The sequence below is a fragment of the Erithacus rubecula genome, assembly GCF_903797595.1.
Source record: "Erithacus rubecula genome assembly, chromosome: 1".
Taxonomy (NCBI): Eukaryota; Metazoa; Chordata; class Aves; order Passeriformes; family Muscicapidae; genus Erithacus; species Erithacus rubecula.
The window spans coordinates 3,522,405-3,550,387 of NC_136658.1; the positions used below are offsets into that span (position 1 = coordinate 3,522,405).

A 27,983-nucleotide genomic window follows, 5' to 3' on the forward strand; every position below is an offset into this window, starting at 1 on the left:
ATTTTTATATCATGAAGAATAATACATGCAGCAGCTCCCAGTGGCATGAGGCTGAAGGGAGCCTGGATAATGACTGTGTGCCATTATCTGTGGGCAGAGATGGTTTGTTTGCTATTGGTATTTCTGGGTTCTTGGCATGTGCTGCTTCTTTTTCTGGATATTTTCCTTTATTTTCCCTACTGTAGCATCTTTGACAACATTGCTCAGTTTTAAAGTCCACATCAGTGTTAGGATTGGGGAAGAGGGACAGACTGACAGCAGCAGGGATAAGCATCAGAGCACTTCAGGTATCCAGGTGTCATTTATTGAGTATACACAATATAAAAAGCTGTTTGCTTCAAATGATCAACTGGGCAATTTTTAACGTCATGCTAACATTATTTTTAATGGGCAGTTTTCTGTAATAGTTTTCAAATTATTCAAATAATTTAAGGCATAAGTAGCAATCTGCTGCCTGCAAGTAAAATGTTTCTGATATGACTGGAATCAAGAAATGTAGGACTCATGTAATAATACATTTTCATTACATTTGCAACAATTCTCATCAAAGTAAGAGTTCTGAGTATTTGGGATGTACAAGAGCTTTTGGACAGTAGTTTCAGGCAGCCCTTAGTGTCACAGGGAGGCACCAGGGCTCTGAGCAGCACCTCAGGCATTCTTGGCCCTTCCTAGCTCCTGGGAAATGAACCATGTCTGCTGAATGTTTAAAAAAAATAATCACTACAAATGTGCTTTGGGATATAATCATTAAAATGAAATCTCCTAGCTTATTTTAGCATAGTAAGTGGTGTTAAACAAGCTTCTCAGTTTTTCTGTTCCGCTGTTATTAACCCAGTTTCCCAAGGGAAAAAATGTAAAAGCCTCAGATTCTAAAAAGAGGGAAAAAAAAAAAAATTGGTCTCAGAACTGTTGAAAATGAGAGTGACTAATTACCAGACTCTCTGACCAGATATAATTTTTGCCTGCAGGAAAGAACCTAAGGACCTTGCAGCAGCCATTATTAATGACACTGATGTAATTACTATTAGGAGAAAAAGAAATCTGGCATCTAAATATCAATTACATGCAGCAAAGGGTTTATCAAAGAAGTTCTAAGCTAGGCTTCTGTTAGATGCCTGGTTTGGCTTGTCTACTAATCATTGTTGTCAATTATTTTGCAACAGCTTCTGAACTTCTGTATTTAATAATAAAATAGCCTATAAAGGTATTGCTGTTGTTCCTGCTGAACCAAAAATGCTCAATGGGAAGAATAATGTTGTTTAAGCAAGCCTGGTGGATTTGATATTTTAAAAAAACCCATACTTAAGTCTCTGCTGATCTTGTGTTCTTGCCTGCAGCCAATACCACTTTCTCCAAGGAAAATTACATGTACAGTGTTTGTTCCAGTAACTGCTGAAAGAGCTGCACAAATGCAGACAAAATGTATTAATGGTTTTATATAAGTGGTTTTCAAATGCTTTCAAGGGCATAGGAATAAGCATAGGGGGTATGCAAACTATTACAAGACAGCAAACATAGCTAGTTCCATACCTCAAATAAAGCTAAGAAATCTAAATCCATTTATGATAAAGATTGGTTGCTAATAAAAGGAATTATTAAATGCTTTTTCTTCTATCCTTTACATCATTTGAACCACAGGAAAAGTAGGGTTTTTTTGACACAGCAAGAATAATAATGTTAACCTCAGGAATCAGTGTTAATCTTAAGAATGTGTTTAGGTGGGGTCAGAAATCAGAAGCAGCTATTTTATAGAGCAGAAAGTTTCAGCTAAGGACAACATTTAGGTGATTTTGATGAGCATACTGTAAAAAGAAATGTTTTCTTGTTAGAGATAATGCATCAGTTTCATGAAAGAAAGTTGTAAGGAGTTTAACATGTTTAATTCTGAAATAACAAAATAGAGAATATACTCCCAAAGAATTTTATTTTTATTGATTTTGTTATTATAAACTGCTTGCCTTTGAGTTTAGGTGCAGTAAGTTTTAGTTGCATATGATAATAGAGTTGGAGTTCCCTCCAATATCTTAAGACAAATTAAGGAGTCAAGGTTTGGGTTTGAAAATTTAACAGATTTTTACAAAAAAGAATTACAAGTTTTGTGATCAGTGACCTAAATATAGCAAGCATACCTACCAAAAGATGGTCATCTAAATGAAAGTGACTTCCTTGTTTATAAATTAAATACAATGTCTATGTCTCCATTTCTCTAAACCACTCAGAATGTTTCCTTTAGACTCTCTTAAAATACAAAGTAACTTAAAAGTTCTCAAAAATTATCTGTGAGCCCAAACTCTTAAAAAGTGCAGCTACACAGTGTTTTCATAATACACAAATTGCTTACTGTTCATAAATTGTTGATTTGCAGCCATAAAGGTGGATTCACAGATTAAATCAAGATATCTACCTTGAGACATGAATTTATATCTTTGTCTAAATGAAGGAGTGTTCAGATATTATTTAATTTACAGTTTCTTCCTGCAATATTCAATGCATTCAAGAGTTACCTGGGGAGGTAGAAAGGTATTCATCATTTTGGAGAGTAAAACCAGAAAAAGTTCCTTTTTCTCTCTCTCTTTTTTTCTAAGACTGCATTGCAGTTGTACTTTAACCACAGAAAAGGACAGGATATTAGTTTTCCTCTTTGAATCGTTTTTTTTTTTCACATTACATGAAGATGAAACCACTGACTGCATAATATTAGCAACCTCTTTTTTATTAACTAGCAGTGTCCCCAAAGCAGAGTCATTCTGGGAGAAGGGAGAAACATCCAAAGGGAAAGAGGAAACTCATTTAGGGAGAGCCCCTTCATTTTAATGCACTCAACCACTATTTCCTGTTTAATATCAGTATAATCACTTTGCTAGGTATTAAACAAAAGCTGTGGGTTTGGTGTGGATATGTGGTTGTTGAAATCAAAATGAACATTAGAGGAGCTTTTGATTTAAATTAGTAATTTCATTAGCCACCTTGAATTCACAGCAATTGCAGCTTATTCAGTAACTCCCATGTAGTTTTGTTAGATTTGCACCTGAATAAACCCACAAATGTTTATTTGATTGATTGAAAGAAGCAAAATGTTACAATTTTCTTTCAAGTTTTTTAATGTATTTGTATTAATAGTTTCAAAGTGCCCTTTCTTGATGTGCTTGTTGGGATGGCTGAGTTAACAACCTATTATTATGTACTCCTTACCGAGCTGTTAATAGCTTTAGAGTCTTTTGCAGGAATTCACCTGCTGCTCATAAACACATTAATGTTACTGTAGGAACTTCACCAGGCTGATGCATCTTGTATTTGCAATGACCTTGCACAAACTACCTGGTTTCCATGCATGTATAAGTATTTATATTATATTAAAAAAAATATTTAGTGGCTGGAGAAACTCTTTTTAAAAAGGTGTGGACATCTATCTGTGAATTTTGTTAATATTTTTTCAGATTTTTTTCCAGTTGTTTTTACCACCACCAGAAATGATATTTCTGCTGAAGTTAGCTACATCAGAAACAGGCACTTCCCAAAAAAAATGAGCAAAAACTTGCTTTGTCAGTTTTGAAAGTGCAAAATCAGCTTTTTGATTTACTCGCTAGTTTGTTGACTTTGCCCTTGAAATCCATGTTCAATTAATTGGAAAAAAGATTGCTGTTTTTGCTTTACACCCCATTAACTCACAGAGGTGTTTGAAGAAAACATAAACTTAAGGAATATGTGGCATTTATTGTTGATGTATTGCCAAGTTCTGCACTACAGTCATGACACCAGGGGTGAATTCAGCCCTTCTGAGTTAGCATTACAAGAGGGATGTTTGCTGTTTGCCTGCCTTGAGACACAAAAGGATGTGTGCATGTGCCCACAAATACACCCAAAAATGTGATATTTCAGTGGCTTTTCAATAGCTATCATATGTTTATATCTGAAGAGGCTTGCATAATGAAAAACAATGCACAATCTCTATATAGAGATCAGCAGGTTCCCTCTTGCCTCTGATTTATTATTTGTATTGCAGTGATTAAAGGCAAACATTAGTTAGTGTCAGACTTGGTATTTTAGAGCCAAAATTCTTCCTCCAAAATTGATTTTTGTTGAATGACTGAAATCTATCTTAATTTTGCCAGCATTATTCTATCCTTACAAATCCACATTTTCTTTGAAAAGGAAAGTATTTGTCCCAAAGAAGTGTATTCACAGTTAGCATATGAAAGACATGTTACATTTAACATCCATATGCTCTGAAATGAATCTTAATGACTTCAGTCATTTTTTTCCAGAATAGCAAATCTGAATAGCAATCTGAATCAATTCAATCTATAAAAGTAGATATTTTGCTTACATAAATAAAAGGATAGCTTTATTAATACCACTGAATTTGTTTTCAAGCTGTTGTATATCACTAAGGATCTCTTCTGGATTTGCCAGGCAAATTCAATAGCAAGGAAACATTCAGTAGCAAATGAAAAGAGAAAATTCTGCATTAGTCTGCCCTTCTAATATTGAAAGTTATTTATCTGGAAGATTCAAACTAAGCTTAAACCAATGTTAAAATAAGCCCAGTCAGTCTACCTGCCCTAACATCCTAAAAGGCTGAAACAGATCTTAGAATTGAGCTGGAAAGGCATAATTCCACAAGAGGTTTTTAGTACAAAATGTGTTTTTTACGAGGGTGTTTGTAGAGCTGCAAATATCCCACAGCAGTTAAAATTTCCCAGCAAGGTGTTACAAACCTGACAAAATATTCAGCACTGGAAGGGATCCCTAATCCAAATCCTGTCCTAGCTGCCTGTGAATTTTGTGGGGACTCTTGAAATGAGGGGAATTAAACCGATTTGTCATCAGCACTATTAGAGCTGAGTTCTGTGTGGCTGACTCAGTGTTGTACTATATTTTTGGATTGGTAGAATCACTTTGATCAAATGCTGTGGGGTTTTGAGATTTTTGGGGGAGAGGAGGGGAAAGGGCTGTTTGGGTTTTTTTTTTTTTGTTTGTTAGTTTATTTTGTAGGGTTTTTTGCTGGGGGAAGGTGGGGTGTCAAAGTAGAGCTACTCTGTACTGCAGTAAATCACCTCACTGTAGGAGTGTTCTAAAGAATTGGATGATTTCTCTTGTATTGAAATCCCACTTCTCTTGTAAGATGCTTCTTTGCATGTAAGTTGGCTTCACACTTCAGTAGGAAATAGGATCACCACAATTTTGAGCTCTGCCATGAAGGGACACAGCAGTTCTGTGTGCACAGCTGTGATGTTACCCATGCTGAGTGTGAGGAAATTGCCTTCCCCATGTCTCAGCTACTTGGAGACCTTCAGGTGTTTGGGCTGTGACTTTTTTCACATCACACAGGTTGTCCCTTTTTGTTATCTTTCTTCCAGGGTCTTGAATTTTCAATTTAAATATTTCATTATCAAGTAACCTACTTCACATGTGTAACTAGAAGTTTCTGTGGCAACACTGTTTCTGTGATATACACAGATACTTTGAAATTGACTGAACATATTACTGATACTGATTATTATTCACTATTTCTTATAGATAAGAACTAAAGTATATTCAATAAAACAGCTCAGGAAGCAGATTTAATAAAAAACATCCCCACAGTATTTTTTAAACTTGGCTTGTAATTAAACTTGTTGCCTAGGGATGTTTTGGAGGCCACAAGCAAAATTGGTTCAAGGAATAATTATGGAAATTCATGAAAAGAAAGTCTGTGAGCTGTAAAACACAATGAAGCAAATTTAGTTAATTCAGGAAGCCACTAATCTGCAGATTTCTGGGCTCTGGGGGGTGTTGAGGGTGAACATGGGCAGGAGGAACCTGCAGTGCCGAGTGTCAGTCCTGCAGTGGCACCAGGACCTTGCTCAGAACTGTGAATAATAAACCTCATACAGCAAAGGGATGACTTGGGAATCAGCCCACTGGCTCTGTATCCATAGTTCTCTGGGCTTCTTTCACAGCTAAGAAAGTCACAGGAACCTTCCAATCTTCAAATTTTCAGGATTGCTTGTTTCCTGTTGCACTGTATTTGTCAGCAGGTTTATTATGAAGTAAACCTTAGCATTAGGTATCCCAGGAGAAACTGTGATTCACACTCCTAAGGTGAATTTTGAGTACTACTCAAGTTGAATTTTAATATTAGAAATTTAGTTTGTGCTTGCAGTAGCTTCCTTCTTCTTTCCAATTGGAAAATTTAAATGAGTGAAGAAATAGGAAAAGTATTCGAGGCAGCTGGAGAGGCTGGAACTTTTATATGCAGCGTTAGAGAGACTTCTGGAGATCCTGGTGCAGAGGTTTTCACTGGTAAATATTTTTAATTAGCAAACAACTGTTATCAGAGTAGCTCATTACTGCCAGAAAGATGGGATTTAATAACTGTGCTCATCTGTCAGCTCAGGCCATGTTCTCCAGCTGCCTTTTTGTATGCTGGGTTGCACCCTGTTCCATCCCTAACTTAAGTCACAGGCCTGTTTTTATTTCATTTTAATCTCCTTGTCAGGACAATCAGCTCTGTCCTGTCTGCTGCCTTCACACCTGGCAGTCCCCCAGTGTATGAACCACACAGAATTTCCTCTGCCCACCCCTCACCTCCCTGTGCTGGCAAGAATTTTAACACTGTTCTAGATCCTCCCTGTCCTCAGCTCTTTCCTCATTTAATTTTCTGCTTTTCATGGTTCACCTCACATCAACTCATTTCTGCCTTTCCAAGTATATAATCCAATTAAAATGAACTTTGCCTGGGGTTTGACCTTTCTATATTTTCTTTATGGTTGGTTATCTGTTCTTCCCCTTTTCACGTTGACAGCTTCACTTTACATATGGAGAAAGTGATGAGCTGACTGACAGGCAACCAAAATACAAAATATTGAATGGGCAGAGAGGTAAAGGACACCTGAGTGTTTCAGCTGTTACATCTCAGATGAACCAGGAGGGAAGGGAGGGGGTTACAGCCTGAAGGGGCTGTTGCCTTTAAGTGCTGCAGATTTCTCCTCTGAAGCAAACACTTGAGCCATTGGCAATTTTCTCTATGGGCCTGGTTTTTTTGCTGCCACAGTTTTCTGCTTAGTTTAGATTGGTCCTCAGATCTTCCAATCACTTTTCTAAATTTACTTCAAGTTTGTGATTCAGCTGAATCCAGAGATATAAGGGTTTTTAGGAAGAGTGTTTTTTAAGAATCTGAATGGTAACTTTTAGTTCTCTTATTGTAATTTTTCATGCCACTCTATGTTACAGTAAAAATTTACCCAATCCTGTTGATCAGATTGTAATCAGTAATTAATGTTAGAAGCACGTTTTTGAACCTTTAAGACTTCTCAAAAATCTTCTGCCAGCATCCTTGTTAATTGATGTACTGTAGGTCAAAATAGTTTTCTAGGAGAAAATCAACACAAAATTAGTGAATATAAAGAAGCTTTCAAAGACAGACACTGTGTTAGGTGTAGTTAATTTTATTGATTTCAGTGCAATTATTCCTTATCTACAACAATCTGTGTAAGGTGACAAAGGTGCTATAACTAGACACAACAGGCATTCAGAAATTGGATTATGAAAATATTTTATTGTAAAGAAAGAAAATACTTTTTGAGAATAATTGGAGGGAAATTTGTTGTGAGAGGAATATAGGCTCTACTAATCAGAGGCAGTTTCCATAAATTAGAGCTGTGGGGACTCTTGTTTATATTGATCACAGAGAGTAAATACAAACTAGTTTGATGTTATTTGTCTTTAATAGATTCTCTTTGAACTGATTAATCAATTAATGACTATACTTAATAATTAACTACTGTGTTATCCTAATGGGTAGCACAGCATTAAAGCTGAGGTGACTGTGGAGCACCAGCATAGCTGATCCCATGGGAAAAGAAAGGAAGAATTTGGAGATGTCATTGCACACTGGACTAGAGCTATGACCAGTAAAAATTGCTGCCTTCCAAAATCATGGTCATTCTTTTACAATAATGATGCTTCCTCTGTAGGTCACATTGTGTGTGTTCCTCAGACTGATGTATGTGGGAAAGAGGAAAGATGTGACCAAATGGTCTCAGAAAAAAAAAATCTTGTTTATTATAGGTGCTTTTATTTAAACCTTTATAGTGCCTGAATCATGAAACTCCAAATCTTTACTTTAATGTGGTACTTACTCAGTTTTGACATTGTGCTTCAGTGTACAGGATAAAGACCTGGTCCCTGTGGTATATAGATTTAATCTCCATTAGTACTTCTTTCAGTTAAATAACAGTGCTCTGAAAAGGCCAGGCAGGATTATGTGGCTTAATACAGAATTTTCATGTTGCAGGACAATAGATATAAACTAGAAAATGTGTTTGCAAACAGCTGATAGTAAATTCAGCTACTCTCCCTGGATTCTTTCTGCACACACACACTTGGAAGCTGTGGGTACAGTAAGTCTCTTTTAGCTGGCAGAAGGTTTGGAAATCCCTTTCCCTAGGGTCAGTTTAAGAAGACTTTTGTTAACTTGTGATTCTGAATGAGCTGAATACCTCCATTGTCATTCATAATTAAACTAAACTAAGAGTGTATAGCTCCCATTATATATTCTAAACCATATAAAATTTTATTTGGTTCTCTTTTTAAATTGCTAAACTAAGGACTGATACTATTTTTATTAGAGCCATGTCTCTTTTTTCTGCCACTCAAATATTAATGGTGACAAATCTTGTATGCCTGAAAGTGCCAGTGCTTTATCAGTGCTTTACTGGTAAAGTCAATTTTTTAAGGGTTATTACAGCACTACAAGCAAAATTTGGCATTTCAGCTTTAATTTCTATTGATTTTTTTTTTTTTGCACTAAGGGTTTTGAGATGTATAATCTTTTTCTCACCTATAACATCAGAATGTAGACTTCTTGCCATAGGACTCTAAACTGACTAAAGGTCATTACATTTTGGTCAGCCTTTATCAATATTTTTCTTGTATGAGTCCACAAAGTCTTAATTTCTATGCTCTTTTCTCTGTACTGAGGTGGGGATAAAATTAGAGAGCAATTTATTCAGACAGGTTTGGCATGTGAAAGTTTATCTATATATTTACAATTGTTAATGTTATTGAGGGAATCTCCTCTCTTTTAATTATATGGCAAAAATTGTACTAATCATCGCAATAATAGAACATCTGGATATTGACTGCTACTCTGCTGCACTGCAAAAGCAGAAGAAGCATTTCATTAATATTTATCCTCTGATGGTGCTACTCTGTTAAATTAGGATGTCTGGTCTTAGACCATTAGCACCATTGTGCCTTTCACTCAGCCAGTCTGTTTCTTTAGATATGAAAAAATGCCTTATCTATAAAGCCAAGTATAAAATTAGGGTAGATACAGATTCAGATAGGCAGAGGTGGCTGTAGGAAAGAATTTGATTCTGAAAGGTTTTCCTGTTCATGCACAGAGCAAACTGTCATGGTTTTGTGAGCACTGTCCCTCATAATCAGAACTGAATCCATTTACAAGAAGAATCACACAAACAATAGGAAAAATACAATTTCCTTAGAAACAGAGATAACATTTCCACATTTCATAATATAATTCTGTTTAACTTGGAAAGGTAGCCATAGAGTTAGTGTTACATTGTGTAATAACATTGGAATAGCTTGCTTTTGGGTTATATTTATGTTCTAATTACAGATTTTCACCAAGATAAATTTGCTGTAGGCTATGGAAGAGATCTTATGAATTTCCTGATATCGGATTGTGTCTCACAGTTATATGAGTATATTATATTAGATAGACTCCTTTAACTCATGTTTAACCCCTCAGCCCCTGTGTTCTCAGAGCAGCTTCTTGTGAGTCCTTTGCCATCATAAGATCACAAATGCTGCTCTGATACTGATGTAAAGGATCAGAGTATTTCTTTTGTCCCTTTTCTTTTTGTGAACACTGAACCATACATAACTACATATTATTTTACTTCTAATGGGCTATGGGAGATACAGTCATATCAGTTAAACTTATGTTTTATTTTGCAGATTTTGTAGTAGCCCTCTGTAGTTATCAAGTACAGAATAAACTGAGTCCTTGACCCTTCCCATTGATTCTAGCCCTGTCACTGTCTAGGTCAGAAATCCATCACAAGAGATAGAACTTTCTACAACACAAAATCATGCTTCCTTTTGATGGAAAATAGGTTGCTTTTTATCTATATTTTGCCACAAACTGAAAGCAGGATCTGGGAAAAGTATGCACTAACATCCAGGAAGTACATTTAAGTCCTTCAGTTTAAAATTGATTTTTCAAACACAGAATCTCTGAAAAAAGTGAGTGCATATGGTCTATAGCAAGAACAACACAAAGCATCCCATACTTCTCTGCAGACTAGAAATGTATTTTTTGTTCTGAATCCATCTTCAGCCTTCCTGGGAAAGGGGATGGCAGAAGGAGTGGCCAGCCTTGAGAGCCATCTCTGTGGGAAGCTCTGGCTTCCAGGTAGGCTGCAGATCAAGAGAATGGAATAATGGCAAAGCATCCAGTCTTTGGAGAATCCTCTTACGCATGAATCCAGTCCTAAAAGGCTGAGTTCTTTGTGCAAAACATTCCAGCCCTGGAAGGTTTCCACCTATTAATCATTTTGTCTTGAGTCTGAGCAACTTTTTCCTCAAGCCTCCTGAAGTTTGTTCTCAAACCAAGGTGACAGGTTCCCTTTCCACTATTTCACGTGCAGTAACAAATCTTGCCCCCTTCCCCATATGACAGCACTATTAGTTTTAAGGTTGTGTACTCCCAGACATCATTTTTCAGTCTGTGGGATGGATGGCATGAGAGGCTGCAGAAAGAAAGGAGAGGGGAGAGCAGGAAGGAGGAACCCTTGAGGGCTTTCTGCAGGCAACCCCAGGGAGGTGGTGAGGAAACAACAAGCCAGACAACCCCTGGAGGTGGCCAAAATACCTTCCAGGAGGGACAGGCAGCAATGGCTGCCCCTCAGGAGGTTGTTATTTGTCCCAGAGGGACACATTTTGTTGATTAAATGTCACCATCACAGCCCTTATCACGTTCATCATCTTTGACCAACTACAAATAATGAACTATATTTGCTGCCTGCCTGTCCACACCCCTAGCTATGGAGCCAGTGGATCCCAAATGTATGTTTTACACAAGTTAGCCTGTAATAACATATAATGGATACAGCTCAGGTTGTTTCTTTTTCAAAAGTCATTCCCATTTTTTGCTGCCATTAGCCTTGTTCTGCAGGTTTCAGGGAGTAAATCTTGTCACGGAATCTTGGGGAATCTCCACTGATTTTTGGACAAAATTTCCATTTCCTTCCTCCTCTTAAAGACCCTATTTCTTTTTACAATTCCATCAGTTTTTTCTGCAATCTCTCCAGGAGGTCAGAAGAAGCAGTACATTGTTAAATGCTAGGACTTGATTTCAGGCAGTAAGGTAGTGTAGGGAAAAGAAACCACTTGCAACTATTAAAGTGTACAGTGAAATCCATTAGCTGCTGCTGGTCCCTTTCTTAGCTTACAGTCCCTAAATAAAAATTTTCAGAGCTTTCCAGAGAATAAAATCATGCCATCTATGGGCCATGACAGAGCACTTTGAATCATGCTAATGCCTGTATAAAACAAGCATGTGCTGCTTACATAATCTGCAGTGCAGATTTCCAGGATCTTTCCTTCACAGAGAGCCATGTAAACTTAATCAGAAGAAAAAAACACCTATCACTCAAAGGAGTAGGTTTTCTGTCAGAAGAAAATAGGTATTTTCTGAAATGCATTAAAGTATGTGTAAAACCTGTTAACCTGTTCAAAGTGAAGTTGCAACATTTCATATGACTGGGAGAAGTCTTATATTTAAAGAAGTAATTAGATGGTGTATTCATTATATTATCTATACATATGACTGCATGTACATTTATTCCTACTATTTCAATTTCAATTGAATGCTCCTCACAGCTTTATTTCCACGGTTTGAAGCACAAGTGCAATGCAGTTATTTTTTATATTGATCATTGTTGCCTTCCTCCTGCTCCTTCCCTTAAAAGAATGATGAGGTTGCTTCTGTGTGTTTGTTTTTTAATCTGGTTTTCTCAGCCATCTCCCTGTATCCTACTGGGGGAATAGTGATCAACCTGCTGCCCTGTGCATTTGTTACACATGGCTGAAGTTAACTCAGTGTGTTTTGTAAAAACTTTGTTTTATATAAAAGGTGCATGCATATTGCTGAGAAAAGGTTAACAGTCCAACAGAATCTGACTGAAACCTAATCCTCTCCTGATTATATCTCTTCTGTGAACTAGATTTCAATTGAACAGGCTGGAAGCACTCTTTGAATAACTTACACCTGCTCTAATATCACTGTGTGGTGTAATAAATGTATATGGTGCCCTGTGGGTGTCACAGTTGGACTGTTAAGCACATGCCAAGGACATTCCTGCTCAGTTTGGAGACAAATCCTGCTCCTAGGGAGCAAACCCAGCCTTAAGGCAGCACATAAAATATTATAGATTACTGGTTTATCAAGTAACTAATGACAGGGAATAAATGTTCTTCTTCCAAGTCATCCTCTCATGTAAAAGCATCATCCAAGCACCAACCACCATTTGCTGTCTAGCAAAGTAGCATTCAGTCAAAGCACAGAAATTCATGTTTGTGGTCTCCATGCTAGAGCAGCTAGCCTGCAGTGATAATTCCCAGAGACCATCATTCTCAGGGATCTCTGTGAGACTCAGGAATTCTCAGCAGCTGCCTGGGATCAACTGCCAGGAGATTAACAGGGGACTTCTGCACAGAGTATTTCTCCTTATAGAGTTTCAAAGGGAGTTCCATTACACCTACCTGGCAAGAGGCATTGAGCTCAGCAGCAGCAGTGAAGCAGCTGAACCACGCTGGAAGTTGACAGGCTTTAAAGGAAAAGTTAATTCCTATTTTCTTTTACCCACAGGTCTACCCACGGATAGCGCCGGCATTTTGGCACTACCTGCGGGTAGAAGTGAGTAGCGGGTATTTGAATACTCCCACATCTTTATTTTGCAGCTTGGTAGTGTTTACTGACCTCCTAGTTTGTCCATTGTGCAGAAATAATGAGCTTCCATTCTAGTTGCCATTCTTCTGTGATTGTAGTCTTGTACTAATTCATGTTGGGTTGAATACGGTTGGGTTAGTTGCTAACCCAAGTCACAAAAACGTGCCTGTATGCAAGGTTAAAGACAAAAAATCTGAAATCTCAAAGTCAAGGCCATATCATACATTCTGACAATAACACAGAACCAAAGTACAGAAATCCATACCTGCACCTCCTTTTACAAACATTTTATTTTACATTCATGAGAAGAATATGGAGCTTCAGTTCTGTTATATCATTTTTGCAAAGATTGTTCAACTCAACTTGATATCGTTTCTTCCCTCTTTTGTCCCTCAGGAGCATGAGCAGCTCAGCTATTCCTCCACAAGGTCCAAGGCTCCAAGTGTTATCATCACAGGTCTCAAGCCAGCCACCAAGTACATATTTCATATCAGAGTCAGGACGGCAGCAGGATACAGCGGCTATAGCCAGAAGTTTGAATTTGAAACTGGAGATGAAAGTAAGTTGTACTGAAGGAAAAAGAAAAAAATACAATAGTAGTAGCATCTGATTCTAATCCAGTGAGAATCTGGGAGTTTGAATGGCTGAACCCATACCATTTGTTTATCACAAAGTGACCAGTGCTACGTGTTAAAAAACAAGCCTCAGATTCAGTTGTGGATTTACAACAGCACATAGAAATGTTAGCCCAATGCTGCAGCCAAAGGAATGTTCTCTTCCATAAAATTTCCTTATGGGTCCCTTCCAAGCTAAGATGCTCTAGGATTCTCTGATCCTTTCTTTCCTCATAGAAGTCCTGTCTCTTGACATCTAGAAATACTTAGCCAGGCTTGCCCTAAGTCCAGCAAGCTCCCAGTGATGGACTCTTCACTCTGTAGTTGTCAGTTCTCTCAGACTCCACAAAAAAAAAAAAAACTGACAACTTTTATATGTGTTTCTATCAACCAGTAAACCTACTAAATTTGGCACTAAGAAGCAAGAGGCCTTCCTATTCTTACAAAATACACAAAAAGGCTTCACATGTGATGTTCACGCTCTGAACAATTTTATATTTGTCCAGTGTTGCCCTCCATGTTCAAAGAAACATAGAAAAAGGTATTTACATGTATTTGAGAGAAAATTAGTGTAGTAGATACAACACTAAAACATTCATTAATTGAATTGCTTTAATTAGCCAATTATGTATACCATGTTTTTCATTAGTATTTTAGAATTCAAGTTGTTTAAGCTAATGTACAGACTCAAAACTATGTAAGTGCTCACAAGAGCACCCAGGGATTTGTGTTCCATTTTTATTGCTTCTCAACTTCTATTTCAAAAGTCAATCAGGGATAGATTTCCAAGTGCTTAATGCCTAATTGGACTTTTTAAAATTTTCTAGGTACTTAAGCCAATTGGTTTGAATAGGAGTTGAGCACTTGGGTGCTTTCAAGAATTTCAGTAGATCTTGTCTGTATCTTCTGGTGCAATAGATATGAGGCTTAATTCATGTATAAAGAAAATGGCATTTAAGCCTCTATGAGGTTTCACATTGTGAAAATTTCCCATCTAAATCAGGAAGACTGTGGCTCCAGTGACATTTCCCTCATTGGTTTTGAGGGAATCTCCTGGGAGTGACATTCCCCTTATTCCCTCCTAGCCCCATCTCTCCTTCCCAGTGCATTGGTGCAGCTGGCTCTTAAGCATGGTGAGCTTAATTTTGACATTCTTTTTGAAGTACAACATCAAAGCTGAACCTGATACTGAAATAAACTGGAGAATAAATCTGCCTATGATGCCATAAACAGACCTAACACAGCTTATCTCCCAATAATTCTGATTTCTTTTACTTCTATGTCTAAGCACTTGCTGCCTAAGGTAGTACATTATTTCACATGAATAGAATACAGCAATGGTTTTGTAAGTATTTCAAGATGCTGACTAACATGTACACAGAGAGGTTTGGATTTGTTGAGATTTGGGCTGTTTGGTTCTGTCAGCATCCATAAATGTTAATTTGCCCTTGCTGGCCTACATCTTTTACAAACCAGTCCTGGTCCAGCTGTGTAGAAATCTCTCTTCATCATTACTATTCTGGCAGTGTGCAGCTCAGCTGGAAATTTTCTGATTTTTTTAATATACATTTTTCTGAATTTTTCTGATGGACAGCAAACAATATTAGGCCAAGGCAGACTAGTGCAGCTCCCTCCATCCCTGCTTGCTAGAAACAAGTTACTTGGTGAAAATTCCACTTTTGCAATTACATTTTGAGGACTTTCGATTAGATTTTAATTAACTCAAGAGTAGCATTTTCATGAGAAGGTGGGGAAGAATAGAGTGTTTTAGAATTCTGTGTTATGAACAGAAATTTTATCAACTAACACACAAAAATAACAAAAACTATTGTAAGTCATGTGTTTGATAAAAACCCTCCTTACTTGGCCCTAGCTTGTAATATTCTTCAGCTCTTTGCCAATTGAACATGTTACAGTGGAGAACAATTCTCAGAGCAGTTGGAGGTAAATGTCCAAGGTTATTCCATTTACCCTCCCTGAATGTTGAGAGAATTTGTTAATAGGTAGCAGTAAAGGTAGCAACCAAAATTAGGGCTTTTTCTTTTATAGACTAATTATAGAAAATTAATCATTCATCAGTTTTGAGATGTGTATATCAATGTCCTAAAACATACTGTCCTGACAGGACAATGTCCTGCTTTCTGTGATGCACTGGGTGAAACACTACCTGTGTCCCTTCAGTTATAAAGTGAAAAAGAATAAAATAGATACATCATTTCCAGGAACAGTAAAGCATTTTGATGCAATTGCTAAAGGTGGTGCATGAGAGAGAGAGAAGACCAAATCTATATATGTAAAATAACTAATTAATGCTGATGTGTTTTTTTGAGAAGCACCCTCTCTTACTGACAGAGGCAGCCACAGCTTGGGGAGCTCTATTGTACAACTCTTCTCCCTGCTGCAAAGATAAACAAGTGGAGCACCCAAAAGAGTGAATTTTGTATTTTCTTTGTGATAGGAAATGGAGTTACCTAGGATAGTGAGAAAACTTCTCTTCAAGGAAGCAGGGATGGATGAATGGATGCTGACAGGCATTTCTCCCCCTTTTGAAGCTCAGAGGCTGCACCTGGGAAATGTGAAACCTTTCCAAAGCACAGCAACCTCCACTTGTGACTGTGTTTCTTGTTGCCATTGTGTTCATTCTCTGTTTCAGCACCTTACAGGTAAAACACTGGTGGCAAAGCTGGCAGGTTTTCATACACAGCTGCCACTGCTGGGGCTTGAAATTGGAGCATAAACCTCACTTGCAGTTCCTGCTTTTATCTGTCAGAATTACCAGCTATCTGAGTCACCACAAAAACACTTTGGTCCTTCCTAACAGAAAATAAAATGTGTTCTGACAGTAAAAAAAAACATATTTCCTAGGGCAGAGATGCTTTAATCTCTGACTGTTACCCTCTCTGTTTTTTTTTCCCTTCTCTTCTAACCAGCTGTTTTTGTAATACCTCTGTTGGTTGGTTTTGTTGGGTTTTTTTTCTTTTTTTCTTTTAATTAATGATTAAAACTTTTCTCCTAGAGAAGTGTTTTTTTTACATTACCTCAGACATCCTTCTGCCCTGAGGAATTTGTAAAATATTGAACAATTTACAGCTTTTAGGCAGTTTTCATGCCAAAGCAGGGCTTGTTCTAAAACCAAGGTTATTTTCCTTCTCAGCCTTCCCATCATTAGGAAAAAATAATCTGAAAGTGGAATGGTTGGCTTGTTGTAGAAGGGACCTAAAGGACAAAGTTGCATTTATGCAGAATGGACTTGTGCTTGAGCTGAACAGAATGGTAAATGGGAGCACATGAAGATATTTAATCCAAAAGCAATGCAGACTTTGTATACTTTAAATTATTAACAATAAAACCCTAAACATTTCAGAAATGCTAATGGAATACTTGATTAAGTGTTTTAGAAAGTTGAAGACTGTGAAAAAATAATTGGCTCAAACTCCAGTCCTGATGGATAAATAACTTTAATTTCTTTACCTCAGATGTGATTCTTGTATATTGCCAAAAAATTCTGCTGAATTTTCACATTCTTCTCCCTCTTCCCACATCCACAAAATCTACCTTTAACTTTTCATCCTCAAATCAGGCTATTTTGGGTTTGCCACCAGATGTGATTCTTTCCAGAATTCCCAAGCTCAAGAAAAGGATCCTGGATCACTGATTCCAGTGCAGGTCCACTACTGGTTTAAGCACATGCCCTGGTTCATGCCATGACAGAAAACCCTCCCTAGGATTTTTAGAAAATATATTGCATTATCAATGCCAAATGGAGATTTTTGGTTTGTTTTTTTTTTAACAATGTTTTATATTTTGATAATAGTAAATTTAATTCCTTGTTGAAACAAAACAAATCAGATGACAGATATGTTTAGAAACTTCTTGTTGGATCTCTCCCAACCTCTGCCTCATCCTGCTGTTCACTCAGTATTAATCAGCACTGGATACCAAAGAATGTCTCATTTTAATCTTTAAATATTTCTTTGCTATGTTTAACACTTCCAGCCATTTCTTCTTCACATTTGGTTTTGGTCTATCTGAGTGCACTGCTGTGTGTGTCCAGAAAACCCAGAGGCTTCACTTTTCCTCTGTGTTTCCTAAACAGCAGCAAAATCCTTGCCCAGATATTGAACTGCCTGCACAGGCTTTCCATGTACCCACTGGCCATAAAGTGGATGTTAAGGAAAACACTGGAATAAAGCTTTTCAGGTGAATAGACACCAAAAAGTTTTACATTCTTATGCTAGTGACAGCCCCTTTTAAGATCACCTTTCCTTTTTCTTCTCATTTCTCCTTTGACTGGAGCCCATCAGCTCACTGTATCACAGGAACTGCACAGGAACTACATTTTCATTTGTGAAAATGTAAGGGTTGCCCCAATGAGACTTTCTGGGTTTTTTTACACGTTGTTCTTAAGCACTGTTGTTTGCAATGCCTTGTAAATCCCCCTGACAGCCTGTTCCTGTCTGGTAAAGCTCCAGTGCTCACTGTCCACACTTATCTGTCTTACAGCTACTCACTGTTATCAGTCTGGCTGTCTTTTTGTCACTTTTTTTATCTTTCAGTCTGCTGGAGAGTGTGCTGCCTGATAGATGTCAAATTGAAGTAACAAAAGGATGTAGCTGAGAGACAGAAGTGAGCTGTCATTAGGGCTTCCAGCTCTTTTATACCAAATGCACAAACTTGTAAAATGTTTTGGAGAAATCTGCTCAAAGAAAGAGCAGAGCTGAAAGATTCTCTCTGGTTTTCAGCCTCTTGCACTGTGACTAAAACATCTGCACCATTTCTCCCAGTGTGCCCAGCGAGGAAATGAGGAAGCCTCAGGATATTTCCCTTCAGAGGGGAGTGGAAGTATAATTCCTCTTCCATACATTTGGATGAACAACCTAGAGAGAGGATGAGACAGGGCATGGATTTAAAAAGTGGATTGTAGGGGCAGAACTGACACCAGGCTGGATGCAAAAGGGATTTCTGGGCATGGTGTTAAGCAAGGAAGGTGGAATGATGCTATTAGAAACTACAGCATCATTTCAGGCATATAACATGAGTTAAGCATAAAGGGCAATGGCAGTGGGGAGTTTATCTGGATAATATCCTGGGTACATATATAATAATCCATACTGCAGTTTTTAAATGATTTTGTCTAATTACTTCAGTTGCAGGTAAAATGTGCTTGAAGAGTTTTGCCACTCAAACATTGCAGTATACTACTGAAACATCTTGGATAGGTCATAAATTCTCCCTTTTCCTTTCATGTTTTTAAGTGTTTTCATTAGGTGTCCAAATGAATTTATTGAGCAGACAGAGAGATTCAGATACAGTTCCAGACTAAGCAGTCAGCCCAGTTAGAGTGGTGCTAAGCTCTGCTCATGGTTTATGATAGAGTTGAGGTGCCCTGGACAGTGTAGATACAACAAAACATTGATTTAAGCTATAGGAATGCTAGCCATGTTGTCCAACAAATGAGATTCTGGAAAAAAATGCTGTGTACTTCCATGATTAAATGCAGAACTCTCATATATACACACAAAGAGATGAAATGAGGTTGCAGGAACTTGCTTGACTTTGCAACCTGCCATAGTTATTTTTTAAACTGAGTTTTCTGTCTTGCATAATCAAGAAGTTCTGAGGAGAAACACAGGTCATAGACCAATATACACAAGAAAAATATTCAAGAACATGCACAACAGAAACAATTAAAGCTCTTAGTATTTACAGCTTGAACTTTACTTTAAGAGAAGGCTGGAGAAATAAGAAAAGAGCAGAGGTTGAGAGACACATAGAATTTAATTTAGAATGGCAAAATACTGTAAAAATTCTAAGTATTGAAAGTCCCTGATCACTGTCTTCTCACTGCCTAAACAGTTCTTTGTGGAACCTTTTTACCTGTATGTGATAAATCTCTGTATGTGCATACCATGTGTTTATATGTGTTGTTCACTGCACTGTGCTTTTGTGGATTTTATTGAGGGATCACTTCCAGCAAAAATAAGTATTTCCATCATTTTGCCTTACCTGCCTCTCTGTTAGTTTTTAACAAATACACATTTTCCAGTTATACTTGTCTGTCATTTGACATTTTTATCTGACAGGTAGATTAAGGTCATCTGGAAGTTTCAGGCTTGAAAGGTCCTTTTAGTGATTTAACTACATTTAAAAAATGCTAATGTATTTGACTCTGGCCTCTAAAATACAAACAAGAGAAACAGAATTATCATTTTTCCAGTAGGTACAGTCTCAGTTAAAAATTAAAAATACTGCCTGTATTGCTTACAGGCAGAAAAAACTTCAGTCAGTTTTGAGTTTCTCCCCTTCATTAATGTGACTGCAGGTGCTTCTTGGGGCTGTGGAGTCAGTCCCTACATTTGTATCAAGAAATTCCTGGGTTGTTGGCCTTGGCAGTGAATGTCTGTTGAAAAAAAAAAAAAATCACAGCTAATTAATCTGAGCTCATGGTTTGCTTTCTTCCTGCCAAATTCACTATTTTTTTACATATGTTCTTCCTATTAAAAACAAAAGGAGAGCTGCAGTCTGTCCTTTCCTTTCCACTGCAGAGATGGGCAAGAAAGACTCCTCTGAATCCTTCTCCATATACAATTCAAACTGTGCCTGACTTTAATATCTTTGCCACATTTAGCACAACTCTCACTATTCTGAAAATGGTATTCAGCAATTTGAATTGTTACTTGTGTGGCATGATATTTGTTATGTTGCATTTTTCCAACTAGACCTGAACCTATGGAAGGTAACACAGAGCTGGAATCCATTCCCATAACATCACTAGATATCATTTAACTGTTCAGTCAATATTTGCTCCATCATTTATTGGAAGATGTGTGTGTTTAACTTGTCTGACCACAAGTAATTTACTGCCTGTGCATGCTTCCATCAAATTATTTGGACAGGAGCCTAATGGCAGAAACCTAAAAAGTTGGTTTTGCTGAAAACTTGACATCAGCTACTATTGTTTTTATTTGCTTTGCTAGTCTAACAAAGCTGATTTACACATTGAATTTTAAGCCACACACATTGTTCAGAATCCACACACTTTTCTTAGGAAACAATGTTTTATGAGGCTCTGTGTGCATTGCATTGAGCTTCATCAGCTGCAGGGAGAGAATATTGCCTGCTGAGCTTTCTAGACAGCAGCCTAGGTGATTTCCCTAAGCTTTAATCACCTGATGCCTAAAGAAAGCTGAAGATTTTGCTTATTGAACAGTTTGCAAGTTTACCAAATCAAAGTTGCTTCCCTGATGTAAAAATTATTTCCTTTTCTGTATTTACTCCTGTTTTCAGAAGTCATTGAATAAAATTATTTCTTCTTCTTTCAAAACAATGTTTTATTTCCCATGGAAATAGTAAGAATTGGGTAAATGTCATGCGGTGTAAATGTTCAAGTGTAGCAGAGTTTAACAAATAAAACTTTGGAGTCACAAGACAGGAGACAGAGAAAAAAAATGAGCCTAATTCTTTTTCAGCTCATGTAGTATTTGGACAGCAAGGACCAGCTGCACTGTAAGTAGGTAAAGTCTCAATGTAAAGATTTAATATTACACACAATAAATCCACAAAATTAGGAAGTGTCCAGCGATGGATGATTTCAGGTGAACTTTTTTAACTTCTAAATTTATTATAAAAAGCAGAGAGAAAAACAAGAGGCATAAGTAAAATTTTTTGTCAACTACAGAGTTGTTAATGATGTTATGATAAAGCATGTTATGATAAAGTCTGTGTATTTTGTGACAATGAAACTGAACACCAGACATGCTGAGGAATGTGTGAAGCTGCACATTAGGTGGGAAGATTTTCAGAACTTCTGAATTAGGTGCAGGGTTAAGATAAATAAAGCTAAGGAAGAAAATACAGTTTTGGTTCCAAAATCCTGTCATATTCAAACTTTAGTAAATTTTAGAAATTATTTCAGCCATTCTGCAGAATCCCTAGGTGATGGATGGAGCATCAACCTCTTTTTTTCTGTGCTTCTCTTTCAGCTTCTGATATGGCTGCAGAGCAGGGACAGATCCTTGTAATTGCCACTGCTGCTGTTGGTGGATTCACTCTCCTGGTCATCCTCACTTTGTTCTTCCTCATCACTGGCAGGTAATTAAAACACTGTTCTCATATAGTCCCATGTAAAATTAAGAATTTAAGAATAGCGTTTAAGTAATTAAACCACATTTTCAGAGCTAAAATTAGGGTTAGACACAATGGAATATCCTCTTTGTTCAGTACTGGTAATACAGTTCTTTTGTAAATGCCTTTCATAAAGATGCAGTTTGGAGAGAGAAGAAATTATGTGAAATCAGGAAATAGTTTGGATATTTTAAAAATAAGATTCTGGACCTCTTTCCTACAGAGTGGTAATTTAAAAATACAGTATACCTACTGCACCCTCAAGGCTCTGACATTACAAGGGAAAAAACAAGAAAAAAAAATCCCCACAGTGTATTTTATCAAATCTCATAAGTGTCAATTGCAAAACTTTAGGAGTGCACTACTCAGGTATCAACAGAGGGTGCTGCACTTTTAGATTTGTAATTACACACCTGTTTTGCTGTTACAGTATTACCTCTAATTTGAACAGAAAATGAAGTTCTATCAGTGCAGGCCAGAGGTTTTATTTGCAATACCCCAGCAACTCAATATGGCACTGCAGAAGCTGCCATTATGGGAATTAATGCTCTCTCTGCTAAATAATAAAACCAGTTAAATCTAACATTCTGGTGAGGGTAATAAGAGCAGTTAACCTTGGAACATATTGTGCCTTAGATAATCTTAGAGGCTGAGTAAATATTACTGCAATTATTACAGAAGGTGACAAACAGTAGAATCTTTTAGAAGAGAGAGGAATTATTTAGACAGATACAAATTTCCAGAGAAAATGATTGTGTGGAACGTGTATGTGAAATCCTGAAACAGAACTCAAACACTTCCTTTGGAAAAAATCACTAAACTCAGGAATGAAAAAAAAATATATGGAAATGGGTTTCCTTTCTTTATTTCTTCCTCCTGTTTTCTAATGCTAAGAATATCAGAGATTCTTTTTCTTTCCATTGCCTTACTCAGTGGGACCATTTCAATTATGTAAGATAGGAATTCATTCTGAAGTGCTGCTTAAATGCAGCAGTAAGAGCATGTTCCACAGAAGACAGAGCAAGAAAATTCTGAATAAATACTCAATTTACTCTAGGACTGGAAGCGAATTTCAGCATGAAAAATGTGACTGGTACCCTACAGATGTGCTCTGCTTCAGTGTTTAGAATGAGCAATTTGATGAGCTGTGAGTCTCAGGGCTGCTGATGAGCCCATTCAGAGTGGAGGGGCTGGGTTAAATGAGCACCTGCCTGGCCCTTGGCTGGTGATTATCCACCAGGAGCAAGCAGCAAGCACAGCTGTCACGTGCAGATGGGAATATGAAAGCAGCAGACACATCAAGACACAGCACTGGGGTCATGGTTTCAGGAAATGGGATGTTAAAGCTCAGTCTGATTTAGTCTTATCTCCAGTTGTCCTGCAGCCAGCATGAGCAGAGAATGAGCAGATTCCTCTGCTGGTAATTAATCACTGACTTCTGTAGTCAAACTTTGGGGCCACATGGATGTTTAGGAAGGTTGGGTGAGGTTTTGTTTCTTTGATCCCTTGGGCAAGCTCTTGGAGTGTAAGGACTGTGTTCAGGGCTCTGGACAGGTGGCACCCTAGAGGATATTTGTTCAGGTCCTAAAAGATGGGACTGGCATCCTCAGGGAGTACCAGAAAATGGTGTTCAATCTTAGAGTTTCCACAGTCTGAGAATCCACTGGTCTGCATTCTCTCCCCAAGGGTGTATCAGTTTCTGGAGTTTCTGCCCTTAATTTCCTCATTACCTCCTGTGTATGTGAATGAACTTGTGACTGTTCCAACAAACCATTGAAATGAGCTGGGTGTGTTCACCTATTCCTCACACATCTCCAGTGTTAGTAAGGATATACTGACCATTTAATTTATTTAATTTTATAATACTGTTAATATTCACACAGTAATTTTTTTTCCAATCTGGTTTTGGAACTGTGTCTGTACTCCAGAGCACATGTCCACAGGCACTGCTGCTCTCCACAGCCATCAACACCCCTTTGCCATCCCTTAAACCAGATTTCCTTCTAAATAGTAATTTTCAGGCTGCTCAGTGAGTGAGGAAGAGCTTTAAGACAAAGAGCAAATATTTTGGGTTTTTTTGACTGAAGCAGTTGGTCCTGTCCTGTGACCCCCCTAAATCAGCATTATAGACCTGCAGGTTGGCAGTGTTCAGCAGCTCAGACTGCACAGAACTACTCAGCAAAAGAGGAAAAAAAGGGGTCCTGATGTGAAAAAAATGCTTTCTTTTTTCATGAAACATGGTGAAGTTATTATAATTCTGTTATGAAAAAAAAGGGTATTTTACCCACTGTATATGAAAGTTAAGGGGATAAGGTTTAATTACCACACACCTATGTACACAAACAAGAATTTAGGATAGTAATTATTGAAGTATCAGAATTCTTTGGGGGAGTCAAACTTAAAAACCAAAGTATTACATCAAACTTAAAGTCAGGAAGTCATTGTCATGCTGAATCATTCAACCATGATCTGGTTATCTTTGTATATAATTTATTTCTAGTTCATCATGTATATTTCCCTCTTTAGATTCATAAGTAAATAGATATTCCAAATGCAAAGAATTTGGTTTTCACAAAAATGCAGATAAAACTTGGTGTGCATCTATTTTATTCATGGCAAGTATTTTATTTAAAGCCTCACTTGTTTTTCTTGAAAGATGCCAGTGGTACATAAAGGCCAAGATGAAATCTGAGGAGAAAAGAAGGGCTCATTTGCAAAATGGACACTGTAAGTAGTTCAACACTATATAATATCTGTATCATATTTGAAATTAAGAAAGTCCACTGTTTCTTGGACAACTTTTGCCCTTGATGTTTTAATCTGATTATTTAAGTTGTTCCTTATTATCTGCATCTTCAACAGTCTTTATTTTTGTTTGCATTTTCACTAAATCTATTCCAGTTATTAAAGGGTTTTTTGGTATTCAGATAATAATATTTAGGAGGTTTTTCAGGTGTATTTCTTTGAATTCTCAGTTGTACTAGGTACTGAATTTCTGCCTCAAAATTCCTCTCTTGGTGACTGTATGACTTATATGTATCTAGTTCTCTTTGGATTTAGGGATCTACACTTCCAGCCACCCAAGAAATAAGAAGTGGAATGGGTTGTCTTCCCTCATGTTCCTGCTCACTGATCAGTACAGTGAGAGAAAATCCTGGTGATCTCTCATGGGCAGTAATTATTTTATATAGCTTAGTTTACCTACCTACTTTAAATTAGTTGTCTTACTGTTTTCTGTTAGAGTAGCAATTTAAATCTATTTTCTTTTATTCAAAGTGTATTGCACAAAGGGTATCAGATTTTCTTTCATCATTTTGATAACATCTCTGGAAATGCTATGATCAACACAGAAGTTACCAGAAGTAAAATATTTTTTCAGGTGACACCACAATATTGAGCCAAGTGTCTCTTTCTGTCAAGGAAAAGGGCACATTTGCCCATAAATATACTGCCTAGAAAGCTATTTTGGTCATTTGTTTCCAAACATGGCCAGAAATAGAAGAATACAAAAACTCTTCTCCTGGAGAGTTTGATATATGCCTCTGAGACCATGACTAAATTTGAAAAAAACCTCACTCAGTGTCTCTCAGGCCAGGTAAATGGTGACTGTATTTCATGTTGACACAAAGCTTCATCTCTGAGCCTTCCCATTCATTTGTAGTAATCTCAGCATCACACTGGAGGAGGCAAGTCTCTACTCATAAATGTGCTCCACAGAAGCAAGAATAAAGAGGAATTGCTGGTTTAGACTCAGCTATTAACTGACAGGAGAAAGAAGGCTGAGAAATGCTTCATTCTTTTTTAAAGGGACTCTCTGGACCCAGCTGCAGATGCCTCTTTTTATCCTGATAAATTAATGGATTATTAGCATCAACTTGTGATAATGTGGGTTGAAAGTTTTCCAGAACTTCATCATGATATGGCAGCAGCCTAAAAGAATCCCCATCCTGATAGTCCAGAAGAAACAAGACAAGTTCTTGGACATGCTATACTCAGGAACACAAGGGATATCAGCCATGCCAGAAAATCACAGCTTGCTGGAGCCTGCCAAAGCAATCTGGCACCAGCCCACTGCTGCCATGGCCATCTCCAAGGAAACAGACAGAAATTATCTTGAAAATGGCTTTGGATATTTTTGTTGTCATCTTGCACCTGGCTCTCTGGCTGTTCCAGCTGATCAGAAGAGAACAAAGCAGCACAGCTCAGGACTCATCCTCAGAGACAAGGAACTTTGAAAAGGAGATTTGACCTGCTTGGCAAAAAAGGATGTTCAGCCATCCTCTCCTGAATGAAAGGAGTGAACTAGAAACAACTGTTTCAAAGTAAAGGACAGATTGCCTCAATTGCCCAAGGAGCAGCAAAGGGGAAGATAAACTACTTTGGCAATGATCACTGTTGTTTTGAGGCTGTGCTTTTCATTATCATTAAGCCCTCACTGGGTGTCTCTGCAGACCCCTTTTCAAGTGACTAGCTCTTCTGTTGGGTTCTGAAATTCTAAACCTGGAAGATGCAACATATTATTTTCAGTCCTTTCAGTTGTCTAGTTAAAAAAAAAAAAAAAAAAAAACAACAACAAAAAAACCAAAAACCTATTGCTGCAATGTGTGAACGGCAAGGAGTTCCTGATTCCTGTTATTCTCTCTTTCTTGCAGTACCTTTCCCAGGACTCAAAACCTACATAGATCCAGACACATATGAAGACCCATCCCTTGCTGTCCATGAGTTTGCCAAGGAGATTGATCCTTCAAGAATTCGTATTGAAAGAGTCATTGGGGCAGGTAAAACTATACCTACTGTAAAAAATTCTCCAGGCATGGCAATGCTGGTTTTCATAAGCATTAGGAAATTAATTCATTATCAGTTTTTTGCATATAATTGATTTTTTGCCTGGCTTGTTGGGGTTTTTTTAATTATTATTTTGTTTTGGAGTTTTATTCCAGGTACATTCAAAACATTGTGTCACTCAGCATGCACCATAGTTACTGTCTTGTATTCTCAGTCACTGAGAGTGAAATTAGATCAGAATCTCTTTCTATGGGGATATAAGTTCTGAATATAGAAGACTGAGAAAAAAATTATTCTCAAATTGAAAACTGGAAGCAGTATGAGGGAGGAAAAGGAAAGGCTGGCTTGGGATAGACTTTTCCTTGTGGAGAAGGATCACTGGCAGAGAGGGGAAAGAGGAAGATCTGTTGATAAGATGACAGTATGAAAGATGATGCCCTATAATCCTTCTTTTTTATATTTGTAGCATATATCTTAGTCACTGTAGAAAGGAAGGGTATTTTTCAGTTTAAACCCCTCATTTAATATGTTACTACACTGGAAATATCTCCAGTGTTGCTAAGAAGTGTTTTATGCACTAGAAAATGTAGTGCAATAATCCTACAGCAATAAAACCAGGTCTGGTAGCAGACAGGAGAGAGAAAGTATTGACCTGAAAGTAAAAGAGAAAATTGTTTCACATTGCAGTCCATAGTGCTGGAGTGCTCCAGTCTATCCAATTGCTTAGGACACATCATCTGGAGCTGGAGCAGTGCAGCTCTGGAGTTACCAGCTTGGGAGAGCCCCCAGAGGGCAGAAAACACTCAGTTTGCTTTCTTCTATTTCTTCCTTTTCTTCAGACACACTGTAGATATTGATATCTTCGATTATAAAGCAAGTTGAGCTACATTCCACATCTGTGGAACTGCTGATTTCAGTTGAATACAACAGACAAGGATTATCTGTTTTGGTTCAGTTTAAAATTGTGTCTTTTATCTCATCTTAATTCATTTATGAAAACTCTTCTCTCAGCTTCTCTCTGCATTTTCTTGTATGCATGGAAGGGTATGCTTTGACATATTTTACTTTTATGGGTTTTATTTTTATGGGTTTTATTTTTTGAAATTACATGGATAATTTGTCAACTTAAAAAATACTCACCAAACAGGACTTGCAAATGAAATTTAAACCCAATTCCATGTATACAAGATACAGGTTAAATACTGTGGCTGAGGCAGGGAGAGTACAAATTCCCACACAGTTCTTCAGTAGCTGCTCAGGGACATATCAGTATAATTCTCAGCAGCCCTAAAGATTTCTGTGCATTCTCTCTAATTCTGTATTACACATTTCAATTGGATATAAAATGGATTTCTTATTACAAGATAATTACTTTTAAAAGATGTTTACAATTTTCACCTAAATGAAACCAAAAATCAACATCTTCTTCAAAATGAAACATTTATATCTTTTAGCAAGTCAGTGAATAGATGCACTTATAAATTTGTTCTGTTTTAACA

General features: G+C 37.4%; 1 protein-coding gene across 1 annotated transcript in view; it reads left to right on the forward strand.

Annotated features, from left to right (window-relative positions):
* EPHA6 (EPH receptor A6) overlaps positions 1-27,983 on the forward strand; it is a gene marked incomplete at its 5' end in the record, with an annotated part of 346,119 nt that overhangs the window by 236,089 nt on the left and 82,047 nt on the right. The window contains 5 exons of the mRNA XM_079308574.1: positions 12,881-12,928; positions 13,358-13,520; positions 21,558-21,666; positions 24,356-24,426; positions 26,352-26,477. Coding sequence (XP_079164700.1) covers positions 12,881-12,928; positions 13,358-13,520; positions 21,558-21,666; positions 24,356-24,426; positions 26,352-26,477 — 517 coding nt within the window. The remainder of the gene's footprint in view (positions 1-12,880; positions 12,929-13,357; positions 13,521-21,557; positions 21,667-24,355; positions 24,427-26,351; positions 26,478-27,983) is intronic.